Here is a 17,893-nt window from a genome sequence, read left to right on the forward strand (position 1 = left end):
AATTGCTCATCAAAACAGTAGGATTACCCATTGCAGCCGGACTGTTCTCTGATTGTCTTTTAACAGACAATGTTGCAACAAACAGCCTTAAGCAATTATACCCAAAAATGGACAAGGCGAGCCCACTCACAAACCTAGGCGGTAGGTGCTGGAGAGGGTCGTAAGTGGTTGTTGGTTTTTTTTGGCAAAATTATTTGGTGGCCACTCACTAATTTCAGACAAAACAAGTGTCTGCAAGAATTCCAGCTATTTTAACATTTTCCTTTCAAACTCACCAAATACTTTGGATTGTTAACAAACAATGGAATGTACTGAGCAGTGATCCTCAGCTTGCAAAGCCCTTTCCCCACAGCCTTAATGATGCATTGGTGCATGTGGAAGTTATGATAAAATGAACGGTAGAGGCACTAACTGGCTATACTTCAGATTTTACATCTCTAATGGCTTGTCATTTTTATGCAGCTGACCACAATCTCAGTTGAGATATATGAAAACTGAAGTATTCTCCCAAAATGCATGATTTGTCACATCTTATACTAAAACATTAATTTTTCTGTATAAATAAATTGAATATGTTGCATGCAAATGGATGAATAAAAGAGGATTGACTGTCTTTTGGTAAGAACAGATTTTGCCTTGGCACATATCTGTACATTATCTTCTTCTGTATGTTTCCAATAGATAATTTTTTTCATGTATTTTGTATATTTGGTGATAGGTTATTAGCATTCTTGTATATTTCATAATGATCCCTTCACGAATGAATGGTATTATTGGACCAATTTTTAAAATGGTGTTCCATCTTTTTAATGAGACGCATAAAACAAATCTAAAAAGTGTCTTAGCAAGCAGTATATGCAGGACAGAAGAGCAAGTAGTATGTAAGCGGGCAGCATGTGCAGGAGAGTAGCACAGACGTTATGACAGCACGCTGTATATGCAGAAAAGGATGGCAGATTGTATGATGGGCGGCAATATGTGCAGGAGAGGAATGCAGAGGTGTGCTAGGGGGCAATATTTGTAGGAGGAGAGTACGCAGTGAATGGCAGCAGATAGTCAATGCAGGAGAGGAGTGCAGATGGTGTGCTAGGGGGGCAATATATACAGAAGGAGAGTATGCAGTTGATGGCAGTAGGTGGTATGTGCAGGAGAGAAGTGCAGAGGGCATTACGGGCCTAATTATGTGCAGGAAAAGAGTGTGAAGGGTATTACAGGGGGAAATATATGCAGAGGACGAGTAGGGAGGGTACGAGAGTGGGTAGTATGTACAGTAAAGGTGTGTGGAGGGCATGAGAATGTGCAGTATGTGCAGTAGAATAATCTGGAGGTATGATGGAGCACAGGCATTTTCTGAATGCAGTGTACTGTGTACAACATCATAAGTTGGGCACCATTCCTCAAGAAAAGAAAAACTGAAGCTCATCCACAATCTCCCCCGAGGCTCTGGAGGAAGCGCTTCTCATTGGTCAGTGTAGTGATGCCACTGTACTGAACAAACAGGGCTCGCCATTTGCGGGCAGTGTGCCTAATACTAACTGCGGGGCTGCAGTCTGGTCAGTGGCTGGCGGAGTGGAGTGGGTAAGTTAATTTTCGCACATTTTGAGGGGGTTTTTTTCATTATTTTGTACACAATATTAGGGGCAACTGTTTATCAAATCCATATTTTGAATTAATACACTCAATCTAATTTTAGTGCAAAAAGTATAATACCCATTTTTTTTTGCAAAATATAAAACATGTCTAACCTCAATTGCATGCTACTGTGAAATGGCAACAAATTACAGTACCCAAATCTGTTCATAGGCAAAGCTTTGAAACTCTTTAAACCTAGGCATATGTGGCAATACCTAGGGGGGTTATTCACTAACGAGCTGAAGGATTAAGCCGAACCTTTGGCTAATCCTTTGGCTCACTTAAGCTGCTGGAAGCCTTCGGCTGAGCCGAACCAGAGGTTTGCTGTACGGGCTATTCACAATAGCCCGTACAGCAGCTGAATGCAGCCGAAGAGCTCAGCAGAGCCGAACGCATATATGCTTCGGCTCTGCTGAGCTGAACATACAGCCAAAGCACTAATGTAAACAAATAAAAAATAAAAAAACAGAATGGGATTCCCCCAAATGCCCGCTGACCCAAATCGAACACCCACGCCGAATAACAACAAATGGGTTTAGCTAGCGGTGACATCACCGCTAGCTCCACCCATTTGTTGTCATTCGGCCAGGACCTTTAAATAGCAATTTGACAGGTCTCGGCCGAATGACAACAGATAGGCAGAGCCAGAGGTGATGTCACCAACTAGCTCGGCCTATCGTTTGACATTCGGGCCGGCACCTGTCAAAGTGTTCATTTTGACAGGTGCAGGAGTTTGGGTCAGGTCGGCAGGCTTCTGGGGGGAACTCTACTCTCAACTCTGAGGTAGCAAACAGAATAACCGAGCCGTGCAGCATTCGGCTATTCACTCACTGCTGTTCTCTCCCCTATGAGATTAGGGCTGAATAGCAGTGAATGAACTGCCGAACGCTTGCTTCGGCCAATCCAGATGTTGGATCAGCTGAGGCGAAAGTGTTCTTCACTTCGGTTCAGCTGAACTGTTCCGCTGAACAGAAGTGAAGTGAAGGGAGTCGAAGGCAGCCGATGAACGGCTGTTTTTAGCCATACAGGGCTAAAGTGAATAGTCAAACGTCACTTAGGGGCCATTATTCACTTGGCTGTCTTCGGCAGCTTAGTGAATAACCCCCCTAATATATGTGGCACTATCTTCATTTTCATATGCAAGTGCACCTGAAGTGCATATTTGCGCTTTTATGTGCATGCATGTGGGGACAGAAGGCTTTTAGAATGTTTATAATGTTTTCGTTCTTTTATTAAACTCTCCACAGTATGTAGACCTGATCACTTTACTTCTACTGGAAAGCTGACAGTTTACTGTGAAAAGGTATAAAACCTCCCAACTCCTATACTATTCACAAATTGATGCTGCTGATGTATTTCTTCATCAGGGTTACAAAACGCCTGTACATGTACAATGCATGTGCTGTATTCAAGAATTTAAAACATAGTTTTCTACACAGGGTATTCCAGAAGGCTTTGCATTAGACAATGGCCCCGCTTCAATTTTAAGGTCTGTTTCAATAGATTTGCAAACATTACAATAAATCTAAACACTAACTGGATGACAATTGTTTGCTAAAGCACTGTCTGCCACAAACAACTACCATGTTTTTTGATATAATATAGTGTTTCCATTAAAAGTTCTCTTTTGCATCTCAGTGCCACTTTCCGCCTACATGCACCTGCATGTCATTGCTCAGGATACTCTGATGATGATAATGGTGCAACATGTCTAAGCAATCAGCAGCAACATGCCTGCATTTAGTTTCCACTGGAAGCACATGTGACAACATGACAATACAAATGCCTAAACAAGGATCTTTATTACAGAATACCCAAGTATTATTTTAATGAAAGCTGTAAATTTAAAAATATTTAAAATTTCTTATGAAATTACACGTTAAAGATTGTATGAGATTTTAATGGACAGGTTTAGATCTACTTAAAAGAAAAACCCCCGAAAGCTTTATTTAAAGCCCAGTTAAAGTCTAAAGCCTTTTTATATCTGTATTCACTTGTACCCCTGCATGTTATGATTTGTAACTGATGTCTGTTTGGAAATAAAGCAGGGAATCCCTTAGATTACAGGCTCAGTGTGCCAACCTGTTTGCACATTATGGTAAGCACTTTATATTTTATACAAACCATACATCAAATTATCATGGCAGACATCAGATGGTCATACTTATTCAGTGCAATATACCAGAAATTATTTTTAACACGTACCTGATTTGCTGTCCAAAATTCCAAAATCCAAGGAATATTTCACAACATGATAATTGTTCCACACATAGAGCAAATTATCCCGAGGATTATAATCCACAGCAGAGATGTATTGATAAGAGTTTGGAAATGGTATATCTACATATGAATCAGTATTTTGGTCAGTGAAATAAATGTAATCAATCTTATTTCCAGTGGCTTCATTGTCATCATCTTCATAAACAGATTTGACCACATATAATATTCCACAGATCATGAAGGCATTTGATGCAGATCTTTTATCATAGGCTGTATCCCAGGTTCCTTCAATCCTCAATGTGTAAGGATTCAGTTGGCTAATGACTATTTTCCCATTATTTTGTTCTGTTGCATAGATCACCCACAGTCCATTTTCATCCACTGCAAGATCAATATCTGATTTGCCACCCCACCTATATGGAGAGGTGTCATGATAATTGGCACTTGCAATAATGGCCTCTCCACTTTTAATTCTTGTTCTAAGATCAAACTTGACAATATTCCTAGTACGCTCTTTATTGAAAAATAATGCCCCATCATATACAACAAAGCCTGTGCCATCCACCCTATGAGGAAGTTTATATGTCGTCGTTGGACGTCCAGCAATGAAGTCATCTTTGGAAGAATACTCAGTTAAGGTATCCGTTCTATATGGAGTCCAAGGCATATAGTATATTTTATCAGATGCCTGTAAAGGGTCCTTGCACCATGCACCCGACTGGTGATCTGATTCAAATAAATGTTCACTCTGGTAAACTCCCTTAAGCAAGCCCGGACATAGAAACACTGTAAAAAATAAACAAAATAACATTATCCCAAATCATTTTAATTTATAAATGACAATATATGTGTATTTTAACTCTTGCTGACCTCTCTGTGCTTAGTGTTCAATACTTTGAGTCACTGACCCGTAACAACTATAGGGATAATGTGTTCTGACTTTTTCTGCTTGCTTTTCCTGCATGCTTGTTCCACATCTGTAACTCAGAACTGAACTCAGACACAGCTAAGTTACTAGCACTTTCAGATGAACGTGCACAATAGTTGCCTCCATAACAAAGATATTTGAAGTTTTAACAATATGGGCATTTATAAGGATATTTTGTTGGTAGAAAAACAGATTATCATTATCCACTTATAATAAAGAGCTACTCATTCTATATTCAGTGTACCTAAAATTTAATTTCTGAAAAGAGAAAATTTGTCAAAAAGCGTTGGAATTTTTTGATGTCCCTAGCAAAAACCCACTTCTCCCCAACAGCACTTTGTTTTGTAATATGTCTTCATGTCAAAATTAGTGATTTGTTTGTGTGATTTGAGTAGGAAGTATTTTATTCCATGTTATTCTTTGAAAGTGCATTAGGATATGTCAAGCAGGATCAAAAAGATAAAAACGCAAATTAACCTCCCTGGCGGTATGATTATTCAGGATTTTAGTATCCCAAAGCGGTACATTGTTTTTCATGGAAATTTGTTGTTTTATATTGTAGGCCCATAATTCTTAGTAATTCTTAGGAATAACTCACCTAAATCTGTCCAAACAAGAGTCCAGTAGACATCCCAGGTACTTGATACATAAGTATAATCATAGCAGATTACATTGTATTGTGTGTATTCTGTGTAAATGTCATGTTTTCACTTTTGAATTTCCTGGAGGCTCCGCCCCCCGCTGTGGCGCCCGAAAACGAAACTAAAACTCAGATGCCGGCATCGGCCGGCCGCGTACAGCAGAGGACACCGCGGGCTCGCAGGGACAAGGTAAGTGACACTTTTCTGTGCAATCCCGAGTCTGGCTCGGGGTAACCGCTCTTGGTACTGAAAATTAACCCCAAGCCAGACTCGGGAATACCGTCAGGGAGGTTAAAAAAACAGAATGAAGAGGACAAAAATAGAATTTTGTTCAAAAATGTTGTTGTGAGGTGCAGCACTAGTGACTGGCAAGAGGAACTGTCAAGTAACACAGAATTCTAGTCTATATTACCTTATCTTGCCTGCTCTCTGCTTCTCGTGCTTTTCAATCTCTGCCCATTCACAGAAAAATGCAGTGTGTATGAGGCCAGCTGCTTAGGCAGGCCTTTCAAAATAAATATGCTGTAATGCACTTCAATGCATTAATCCTTTCGCTGCCAAGCCCTCCAGAACATTTTGCAACTCAGCTGGCCACGCCATTTTTGCAATTTTTCCCATTGATTTGATTTTCAATTGCTGCGTTGCTAGGCCCTGCGATAATTGCGCAAATGTTTCTCAAATTAATATTAAACCGATAAAAATACACAATTCAATTGATAAAGCACACTAAAATCAGTATCAGTGCACAAAAAAATATTTTCTGACTAAATCTAAAAGATAAAACTGTTTATTGAGTTAATTAATAACAAATATTTGCAAATTTTAAATTGCGCCTTTTTGCAAAAAGGTCAAAAAATTAAGGTACGCAAAACTGTAAATAAGCGACTTATGTTAAAAATTGTTTTTACGCTGTGTTGGTGTTTGTGATGTGATAAAATGATACAGGCGTTTGTTTAAATGCAACACAGGGTATCACAACGCATGGCAATGCGTCACAAAGCTTTGCCATGCGCTGCCGCAGTTAAAATAATGTTTTTAAAAAAAGAAAAATAAATAAATAAAAATAATGCACTGCGGCGCATGTGCATGGCGTACACCACAATATGGTGCACGTGTATGTTATGTGTGTGGGGGGAGGGAAGGGTTGTGCTTTTTTTAATTAGGGGGAATGGGGAGGAGCCTCTGTAGTGAGTGGTAGTCCCCATTCAAAAATGTATGAATGAACAGGAAGTCATGTAAATCACAGCCTGTTCATTCATAACTGGGGACACATAATACTACGGGGGTTATTCACAAAGCTGCGGAAGGATCTAGCCGTAGCTTCGGCTGATCCTTCGGCCTGCTTCGGCCCCAGCACCCCTTTGCCTCCGACAAGCTGGTTGGCCAATAGAAAACAGTTGGGCGGAGCTAGCTGTCACTGCTAGCTCTGCCCAATCATTTTCTCCTTTTTTTCTACTTTTCTTTTCTGCTCGGTACCACAGAGGTACCGAGCAGAACAGCCAAGCGGCATTCGGCTATTCACTCAATGCTGTTCGGCCCCTATGAGAATAGGCCGAACAGCAGCGAGTAGCCTGCAGGAGGTTCGGCTCAGCAGATCCAGATGTTGGATCAGATGAGTCGAACTCCTTCTGCACTTCGGGTCGGGGCAAACATGCTGAGCATGTGCGGCCGACCCGAACCCTGCCGCAGCAAGCCGATGTGCAGCTGATTTCAGCCGGTGTATGGCTGAAATCAGCCGCACAAGCCTGAAGTGAATAGCCGAACTTGCGGCTTCTCCCCACCAGCCGACGCTTGCTCCTCCGCCCCCCCAGATATTTTTTTTATGCCACAGCCCCTACAAGCGGGAGACAGCAGCGGGGATCCATGGAGTCCCAGATCCCTGCACGGAGCGGCTCCAGGCAGGGATGAGAGGCTCCAGATGCCGGCAATTTTTCCAATTGATTTGATTTTCAATTTCTGCGTTGCTAGCGTTTGTAAAAGACCCCCCCCAAACCATTTATTTTGTGAAAGCGCAGGCCCGGTAGAATAAAAAGATGGTGCTACTAAATTTGTAGGCCCTGCGATAATTGCACAAATGTTTCTCAAATTAATATTAAACCGATAAAAATACACAATTCAATTGATAAAGCCCTAAAATCAGTATTTAATTGCAACACAAGGTATCACAACGCATGGCAATACATCACAAAGCTTTGCCATGCGCTGCCACCGTTAAATTAATGTTTTTTTTTAAAGAAAAAAAATCATGCACTGCGATGCGTTCTAACAACGCACTGCATGTGCATGGCATATGGCTCCAGTATACTTGCCGCTCTGCCATCCTGAATTGCGACCAGCCGCCGCTCGCTCCTCTGCCCCCCTGCCGGTGATTTGACTTCGGATCCCTGCTGCCCCAGACCCTACAAGCGGGGGACAGCAGCGGGGATCCATGGAGTCCCTCATCCATCCCTGCAGCGACTCCAGGTGAGAGACTCCAGATGCCGGCGGCCGGCAGCGGTGCCGCGGGGGGCGCTAAAGCGACCATAAGCTTTTAGCAGAACTGTAAATGCTAGGTCCGTACGGCATACGTCCTTGGCCAGCCGGAACACTTTTGTTCCTCCGTATGCCATACGTCCTTGGCAGGAAAAGGGTTAAAAAATAGGTTAATTTTGGGCCATTACAGAGCACATTTTGTGTTGTAGTGAGATGTAATACAACTACTTTCTGGACTGTGTTAGGGTGCCATATAAAAATAATGGCAACACTGCAACACACTAACATGGTAACAAGGTAGCATTAAAGAGCCCTAAGTCTCCCTTCCCTGTGCCTTTAGGTTCTACTTGTTATTGTACCTCAGCCTATTTTATTTTCTGTACTCAGATGCTGTTAACCCATCCACATTCTAGTACTCTTGCTTTCCCCTTTACAGGGGGTTAAACAAATCCTGGAAGCATCTTTTAGGGGAAAGACAGCTTCTCATAGAAGATGTTGGTAGGGTCACAAGGACTTACATGAATCATTGCATGTATTTGTGCTAGTTACACTGTTTCTGATTGATATTTTGGCTTCCTGACCAAAATCTTTGGATCTCCCACCATGAACTTGTCTGCAGGTTTCCTGCCCCAGGCCCACAAAACCTCTAGCTGTTCTAGTTCCCTGTTGCTCCCCGAAGAGTTACACTTTTATACTACCTCTAATATATTAAGTCATCTTAAGCCATTAATTACCCACAATATGCTAGGAAACAGATAAATTAACTATTGATTCTATGTTTACCAAGCTCATTGATCACTTTCTACGTGGACTATACAGATTTCTTATTCAATGATGATTCATGGGTGTTGTTGAACCATACATATAGTATCTGGAAAATGACCATTAAACAAAAACTCCACATTCATTAAAAAAATGATATAATATATAATCAATAGGTTGAACTCGACGGACTTTTCTTCAACCTAACTATGTATTTGACACACAAGCCATTTGAAAGTTAATGTTTTCAAAAACAACCTTTCCATTCCAGTCTACATCATGCTATGATTTTCTAAAGTAAAAAATGTGCTTCTTTGCAACCATAGAAACAGTACTTTGTGTGCAAAACATCCCAAAACTTTTTTTCTGGTCACCACTCTTACAAGATTCACTATGCAAACTTGAAGACTGCTTCCCTAAAAGCCACTTTTGGCTCTGCTGCACGGTTTCATTTAAAATGGACATGCTACAACATTTCTTATACGTGTTCCAAGCAATCCTTCTCCAGACTGAAATCTTCCCAGGTACTTTTGAAATCTTCGATACATTTGGGTCATGCACTGCCTCTTCTGTTATACTACACATTAGTCTGCCGCACACAATCAGGATACTTGGGTCTCTTTCATTTAGAACTATATTACAAGTCTGTACCATTTACCCATGTCATTAACTGAATTTGATTTGAAGACTCTCTGACACCCCTTTACCTTACCACCTTTCCATGGATCCAACCCCAGGATTGTCCTCCTTTATTTACCTTCCTGATCTGTATACCCCCTTTTAAGAGTATAAGACCCATTACAACAAAGGACCAGACTCTCTAACAACTGTGGGCCCTATGATCCTGATTCTGGGAAACCTGGTGTTCCTCCCGGGCCATCATGCATTCACCTTCCTAAATAGGAACTTGGGATCCCTTGGCATTTTCACTGCAGAGCTGCCTCCTTATTTTGAAGGCTGGCCAGCCAGCCACAACCAGTCCCCTGGCTGTGTCTAAAACATGCCCTAACAACAACTATTTTGGTAAAATTAGGTACCTCGGCTTATATTCGGGACGGCTTATACTCGAGTATATACGGTACTTAAAAAAAGAAAATATAGGCCAGTGAAGATCAGAGCAAAGGGGAAGCAATATTTTAACAGCTGGGGTATTGTGTAACCTTTTGCCTAAAACTTTAGGCAATCATGAGTTTCCTAGAAAATATATTTATATGCTATCTGTGTTCTTCAGTTCCTGTTTTGCACCTTCCATCCAAATCTAAAAATATTACTTTGGTTTGAGTTAAGCTTTAAATTAATGATTTTGTTTTTTGTATTGAAAGTTTATCTTATGCTCAGCATTGTTTGGGGTAAAGATCCAGAAGCATATAATTTTAAAATTAGGTTTCTGTAGACTTTCACATAATGTTTTCCTGAATTAGGTTGAAACTTTCCTCCGTTTTTCTTTACCAGCAGTGTCAGTATACCAGTCAATTTTCACATAGCTCAAATCCCCGATTATTGCCACAGTCCCAGGCTGTGCTGTTCATACAAATTGGGTAAGTAGAAGAGTCCCTACCAATTTAACTACCTGTGACCTTGAGTATGTTTCTCCCAAAATGCCCTTGAGTCCTAGAGTGACTTTTGGAGTTGTCTCCATTCGCCTCCATGCGCCTTTTACCTTTTAGCACTTTTAGACCAGCTTAATGTATTGTGTACATTTTTTCAGGACTTATAGGGCTTTATTTTGGTAACAGATTTGGAAATACATATTTTTGTTTTAACACAACATTTACACAATGTGCTCTTACCCCAAAATATAATCAACAAAGTCTTCTTAATAAAATGTTATCAAAGTGTATTGTCTATTGTAGAGAAATGGTAAGTTAACAATTGCCTTTTTCTTTAAGAGAGCTTTATGTCCACACTACACTGTAACCCACACAGGAAAAAAATTGCTTTGTGTAAATTGTTAACATATCCTTAAGATGAGATCAAGTCGAGTTTGTAAAGGCAAAGAATTTGCACAATAGCAACTTTATCACAAATGACATACCATACACAGTGAATACAAATGTCCTCCAGATCATCCAATGTAACTATTGACCTGGGGATTTTATTTTAAAATGGGGGGAGGGGTATGCATGTATGTGAAAAATAATCTAACTGTGCACATACGAGATGATCTCAGAACAGAGAGTTGCGATGGAGTTGAGTCCTTGTGGCTATAACTAGATAAGACTGAAGTTAGTCATAAACTAATTCCCAAATAGATATAGCTGGGAAGCAGGGAAATTTTGTTATAATGGGTGACTTGAATTATCCAGACATTGATTGGCCCAATGGAACTGTTCATTCAACAAAGGCTGGCTGTTTCTTAAACCTGTTGCGAGGCAATTTCATGGATCAGTTGGTCGATGTCCCTACCAGAAAGAATGCAATTGTAGATCTATTAATTTTAAAAAATTCGGACCTAGTTGCAGAAATATCGATTAAGGATACATTAAGTAATAGTGATCACAGGGTTATTACTTTTAATGTTGGGTACGGAAATGAGAAGTATGTTGGTTTGACAAGAACGCTAAATTTCAAAAAGGCAAACTTCGCTAAACTGCGTTATCTAGTGTATGACACTAAATGGAACAAATTATTTCTAACAATGAACACTGATGAGAAGTTACATATTTTTAAGAATACATTGCACAATGCCATTAGCAAGTAAATACCATTTGGCAACTTAAATAAAAGATTGAGAGTAAACCTGCATATCAAAGAAAAGAAGCTGGCATTTAAAAAACATAAGATGGAGGGGACTGCATTGGCATTCCCGAGATACAAGGAATGCAATAAGAGATATAAAAGTTCAATCCGGGCAGCTAAAACAGATTACGAAAAACATATTGCCACAGTCTGTAAGAAGAACCCCAAAAAATGTTTTCAATATATAAACAGAACAAAGGATCAGGTAGGCCCAAAGATTAGAAGGAAAGATTAATCACAAATGATAAGGAGAAGGCTGAGGTAATAAACTCCTTTTTCTCCTCAGTATACACTCGAGAAAAAGACTGGTTTAATAGATTCTAAAAAAAATTTGAGTAGCTTAGTGCATAATATACCTAGTGATTGACAGTAGCTAGGGTTCAACAACGACTAGAAAAACTTAATATGAATAAATCTCGTTAGGACCAGATAATTTGCACCCATGGGTACTTAAAGGGTTTCTAAACCCTCAGCTTTTTTTGCATATATCTACTGCTAGCAAGCAGTAGACTCGCAAGTAGTAGACTCGCCGCCGCGCTGGAGAGAAGGCTGAAAACTACAGGAAAGAAGAAGATGATCGGATTAAGAGACATCATTTAAGCTAAGTGATTTAATTAATGTTGGGGTGAGGGAAAAAAAGTTTTGCCTTTAACCCCCTCATGACTGAGCTAGTTTCTGTTCCTAAATGACTGACACGCTTTTTACATTTTTGCTGTGTGATTCTTCCACAGCAGCAAGTTTTGATCATTATTATTATTTTTAGACTTTTTTAATAATAATTATAGTATAAAAATATATTTATATATAAAAGTTTTATTTTTAGAATTTTTTGTACACTTTATGTTTTTTTTTTACACTTTGTCAGTGTCAGTTTATATCAAGCAGTCACTATGACTGCATGATAAATTAGCTTTTTTTTTAATTTTTAGTTATTATTAGGCTGCTCCAAACTTAGGAACAGCTATTAATAACCTTAGAGACTGATCCTGACAGCATGTACATTTCACTCAGAGATACATTTGTATCTTGTGCTTGAAATTTATAATTTAACATCGGGCCAGGCTATACAGCTGTCAAAACGAATAGCAGAGAGGTGAGTCACTGCTACCTCTCTGCTATCTTCAGCTGTCAGATACGGGTTCACTGTTTAGCGAACCCGTATTTGAATGTAAAGGCTTCATTCTTTCATTAATGAAAGAAAGAAGCTTTTACAAAAGCTTAACTATTTAATTAATGAATGCCTCAATACTGAGGCATTAATTAATGACTGGTAACCGCTGAGAATCAGCAGTTACCAGCATTACAGAGGCTGATATAACTCGGCACGTACAGTGTACGTGGCCAGTCATATAGCCACTTTGTGACGGGACGTACACTGTACGTCTCCCGTCACGAAGGGGTTAATGTCACTTTACCTCCACCAGGTTATAGCGAGACAGTTATTCCTCATTTTCAAGGACTCCATACTGACTGGAAGAGTACCAAGTGATTGGGTTAAGCAACGGTAGTACCAATATTCAAAACAGGTTCAAGATGCCAACCAGGAAACTACAGACTAGTCAGCCTAGCATCAATAGTGTGCAAACCGAAGGAATGATAAAGCACTATTTACATAGTTACATCGTACATAGTATTTGAGGTTGAATAACGACCAAGGTCCATCAAGTTCAACCTTTGTGTGTCTGTGTGTGATTGTGTATGTGTGTGCACGAGTCCCTGTGTGATTTCGTTTTTATGCGTACCTGTACCCCTGTATGTTATGGTCTCTGAAGAAGGTATCTAAATGCTTTTTGAATGATTCAATACTCTCTGCTGATACCACTGCTTGTGGCAGCAAGTTCCAGACTTTAACTGCTCTAACTGAAAAAAGCCCCTACACCCCTTGTGGTTAAATCTTTTCTCCACCAATTTTAGGTGGTGGCCTCTAGTCTTTGTTATGGAGTTTATTGTAAATAGTTTATTGCTGATGTTTCCATCACCACTTAACATTTTGTACATCAAAATCATGTCCCCTCTCAATCGCCTCACTTCTAGCATGAGCAATTTTAAATTTAGTCACCTTGTCTCATAGCTTAATCTAGCCCCTTAATTAGTTTAGTTGCCCTTCTCTGGACTCTCTCCAGCTCAAGCACATCCTTTCTGTGGATTATCTGTAAAAAATCAGTCAAGGCAACTGGACTTGCTGTATTTTTTTTTAAGACGTTTCACTGGACATCCGACCAGCTTTCTCAATTCAGAATTTGCTGGGAATAAATATGGTGAATGTCGCTCCAATCCACATAATCTGTTAGTGTTGATTGTGTTTGCATAATCGGAGTCTAGGAGGTGTTATTAACCTGCCCAAAGAGAGGTGTTAAACAGCATTGTATGTGGCAGACAATAGATGCCTCACCCCCCCAGCCTCCCCCCCACACACACACACCTCTATTCAAGCTTGGCTTCTCCATTTTTACATAAATGGCCTCTTTCACACCTCTTGCAAACCAGTCCTCCTCCCTGTATAGGATGTGTACTTGACTGTCTTCAAAGGAGTGATTGGTGACCAAAACTGGACTTCATACTCCAGATGAGGCCGAACCAATGATCTATAAAGTGTCAAAATGATTGCTTTATCTCTACAGTACATTCCCTTTTTAATACAAGACAGTACTCTGCTAGCTTTGTTTGCTGCAGCTTGGCATTGCATGCTATTATTCAATCTGTGGTCTACTATGACCCCCAAATCTTTTTCCATTTCTAAATTACCTAGTGGAGTACCCAATAATATGTATTCCTCTTGCCTATTTTTAACCCCAAAACGCATTACTTTAAAATGTTCAACATTAATGCTCATCTGCCATATAGTTGCCCACTCCCCTATTTTATCCAGGTCCTCCTGTAATGTTATAATGTCTATGTCCATGTCTATTACCCTCCCAATTTTAGTATCCTCAGCAAACACAGAAACATGGCTATTAACACCGTCCCCGATATTATTAATAAACAGGTTAAACAGTAGCAAAGAACCCTGAGGCACGCCCCTCTCGACCTTAGACCAATCTGAAAAAGAGATATATTTTAAGCATTTATTTAGTGGATTTAGTTCATGGCAATGGTATAAGAAGTGATAATCAGCATGGATTTATGAAAGACTGTTCTGGTCAGACCAACCTACTAACATTCTACAAGGAGATGAGCAGAAATCTAGATAGAGGAAAGCCAGTGGACGTAATATACCTTGATTTTGCCAAAGCATTTGACACGGTGCCAAATAAAGGATTCATACACAAGCTGAAATTTATGGGCAAAGATGAAATGGTTTGTACATGGATAGAGAACTGGACACAGGAACGTGTCCACAGAGTATCGGTGAACAGCTCTTCTTCAAATTGGTCTAACGTTTAGAGTGGCGTGCCCCAGGGTTCTGTGCTAGGCCCCATACTGTTTAACCTATTTATTAATGATATTGGGGAAGGTGTTATTAGCCATGTTTCTGTGTTTGCAGATGATACTAAAATTGGGAGAGTAATAGACACGAGCTTAGACATTAAAACATTACAGGAGGGCCTGGATAAATAGGGGAGTGGGCAACTATATGGCAGTTGAGGTTTAATGTTGAAAAATGTAAATTAAGGCATTTTAGGGTTAAAAATAGGTAAGCAGAATACACATTAATGGGTACTCCCCTAGGAAAAAGATTCTGGGGTCATAGTTGACCACAGATTGAACAATAGCATGCAATACCAGGCTGCAGCTAACAAAGCTAGCAAAGTGCTGTCATGCAATAAGAAGGGAATGTACTGTAGAGACAAAGCAATCATTTTGCCACTTTAAAGATCACTCGTTCGGCCTCATCTTGAGTATGCGGTTCAATTATGGTCACCAATCGACAGAAAGGATGTCCTCTAGCTAGAGAGAGTCGAGAGAAGGGCAGCAAAACTAATTGAGGGGCTGGAGGACCAAAGCTTTGAGACAAGGTTACTAAATGTAAACTTGTTCACGCTGGAAGTGAGAAGATTAAGGGGGGACATGATTTTCATGTACAAAATGTTTAGTGGTGATGGCAACATCAGCAATAAGCTTTTTACTGTGAACGCCCTAAAAAAAGACTAGAGGCCACCAGAAAAGATGTAAGGCATAGAGGCTTCTTTTCAGTTAGAGCGGTTACATTTTGGAACTCTCTTCTACAAGCAGTGGTATAAACAGAGAGTACTGAATCATTCAAAAGTCATTTAGATACGTTCTTAGGAGACCATAACATGCAGGGGTACAGGTACCCTTAAAGACTAGACTACACAGGGACTCATACTGTGTATACACACGTGCGCACAAACACACACAGATACACAAAGGTTGAACTTGATGGACCTGTGCCTTTATTGAACCTCACATACTATGTAACTATATGTAACTATGTAACATACAGTATATAAAGCATACAGCAATATATATACAGTCTATATCTATATATATACATACTGCTCAAAAAAATTAAAGGAACACTTTGAAAACACATCAGATCTCAATGGGGAAAAATATCATGCTGGATATCTACTGTATACTGGACTGAGTAATGTGTTAGGAATGGAAGGATGCCACATCGTTTGATGGAAATGAAAATTGATCAACCTACAGAGGGCTGCATTCATAGACACCCCAAAAATCAAAGTGAACAAATGATGCAGCAGGCTAGTCCATTGTGCTAAAATTTCATTGCAGAAACTCAAAATGGTACTCATTAGTTTGTATGGCCCCCACGTGCTTGTACAGATGCCTGCCAATGTCAGGGCATTCTCCTAATGAGGCGACGGATGGTGTCCTTAGGTAATCTCCTCCCAGATCTGGACCAGGGCATCACTGAGGTCCTGAACAGACTGAGGTGCAACCTGGCGGCATCGGATAGACCGAGACAATATGTCCCAGAGGTGTTCTATTGGATTCAGGTCAGGCGAGCGTGGGGGCCATTCAATGGTATCAATTCTGTCAATTCCTCAAGGAACTGGCTGCATACTCTCACCACTTGAGGCTGGGCATTGTCGTGCACCAGGATGAATCCAGGACCCGCTGCACCAGCGTAGGGTCTGACAATGGGTCCAAGGATTTCATCCCGATACTAATGGCAGTCATGGTGCCATTGTCTAGCCTGTAAAGGTCTGTGCCTCCCTCCATGAATATGCCTCCCCAGACCATTACTGACCCACCACCAAACCGGGCATGCTGAACGATGTTACAGGCAGCATAATGTTCTCCATGGCTTCTCCAGACCCTTTCACGTCTGTCACATGTGCTCAGGGTGAACCTGCTCTCATCTGTGAAAAGCACAGGGCGCCAATGGCAGACCTGCCAATTCTGGTGTTCAATGGCAAATGCCAATCAACCTTCACAGTGCCGGGCAGTGAGCACAGGGCCCACTAGAGGACGTTGGTCCCTCAGGCCACCCTCATAAAGTCTGTTTCTGATTGTTTGGTCAGAGACATTCACACCAGTGGCCTGCTGGAGGTCATTTTGTAGGGCTCTGGCAGTGCTCATCCTGTTCCTCCTTGCACAAAGGAGCAGATACCGGTCCTGCCGATGGGTTAGGGACCTTCTACGGCCATGTCCACCTCTCCTAGAGTAACTGCCTATGTCCTGGAATCTCCTCCATGCTCTTGAGACTGTTATGGGAGACACAGCAAACCTTCTGGCAATGGCACATATTGTTGTGCGACCCTGGAGGAGTTGGCATGCCTGTGCAACCTCTATAGGGTCCAGGTATCGCCTCATGCTACCAGTAGTGACACTGACTCTAGCCAAATGCAAAACTAGTGAAAAACAGTCAGAAAAGATGAGTAGGGAAAAAAATGTCAGTGGCCTCCACCTGTAAAACCATTCCTGTTTTGGAGATTGTCTCATTGTTGCCCATCTAGTGCACCTGTTGTTAATTTCATTAACACCAAAGCAGCTGAAACTGATTAACAACCCCATCTGCTACTTAACCGACCTGATCAATATCCCAGGAGTTTAATTGACTTGATGCTATACTTTGATTAAAAAGTGTTCCTTTAATTGTTTTGAGCAGTGTTTAATATATTAGGGATGCACCGATACCATTTTTTCCAGACCAAGTGTATGTACCAAAACCTATCCTCACAGATACCAATTACTGATACCTTTTTGTTTATTTTCATGTGACAGTTTATCTAAAACAATACAGACTAATGATTTCAGAACAGTGGTGGAGAGCCAGGGCCCAGTCGCAGCTGCAACTGTTGCACCCTGGTAGTTCTCGTGAAAATGCCAAGTATCGGCAGTGGTATGAACTGTTATCTGTGCATCCCTACATTTATTTAAAAAAAATTCACAGATAATTTATATTTCTCTAAACCTAAATTTATATGCAACGTACCCAATCCCTTCCCAGGTTAACTGGTCAGGTGTTTGCACATAAACTTCCTGCAATAATGGCACCCATAGGCGTCTCTACAGGGAGCAAGGGGGGGCAATTGCCCCCCCCCCAGGTTATCCCTTGCCCCCCCCCGTG

At 40.7% G+C, this 17,893-nt stretch overlaps 1 protein-coding gene across 1 annotated transcript in view; it reads right to left on the reverse strand.

Moving 5' to 3' along the window:
• The window catches only part of LOC108799652 (adhesion G protein-coupled receptor L3-like), a gene marked incomplete at its 3' end in the record, with an annotated part of 189,610 nt that overhangs the window by 63,416 nt on the left and 108,301 nt on the right, over window positions 1-17,893 (reverse strand). Inside the window, exon 7 of the mRNA XM_018571547.1 lies at window positions 3,838-4,638. Coding sequence (XP_018427049.1) covers window positions 3,838-4,638 — 801 coding nt within the window. The remainder of the gene's footprint in view (window positions 1-3,837; window positions 4,639-17,893) is intronic.

The sequence above is a fragment of the Nanorana parkeri genome, unplaced genomic scaffold (assembly GCF_000935625.1).
Source record: "Nanorana parkeri isolate BGI_ZX_2015 unplaced genomic scaffold, ASM93562v1 scaffold1778, whole genome shotgun sequence".
In the NCBI taxonomy this organism is placed as follows: domain Eukaryota; kingdom Metazoa; phylum Chordata; class Amphibia; order Anura; family Dicroglossidae; genus Nanorana; species Nanorana parkeri.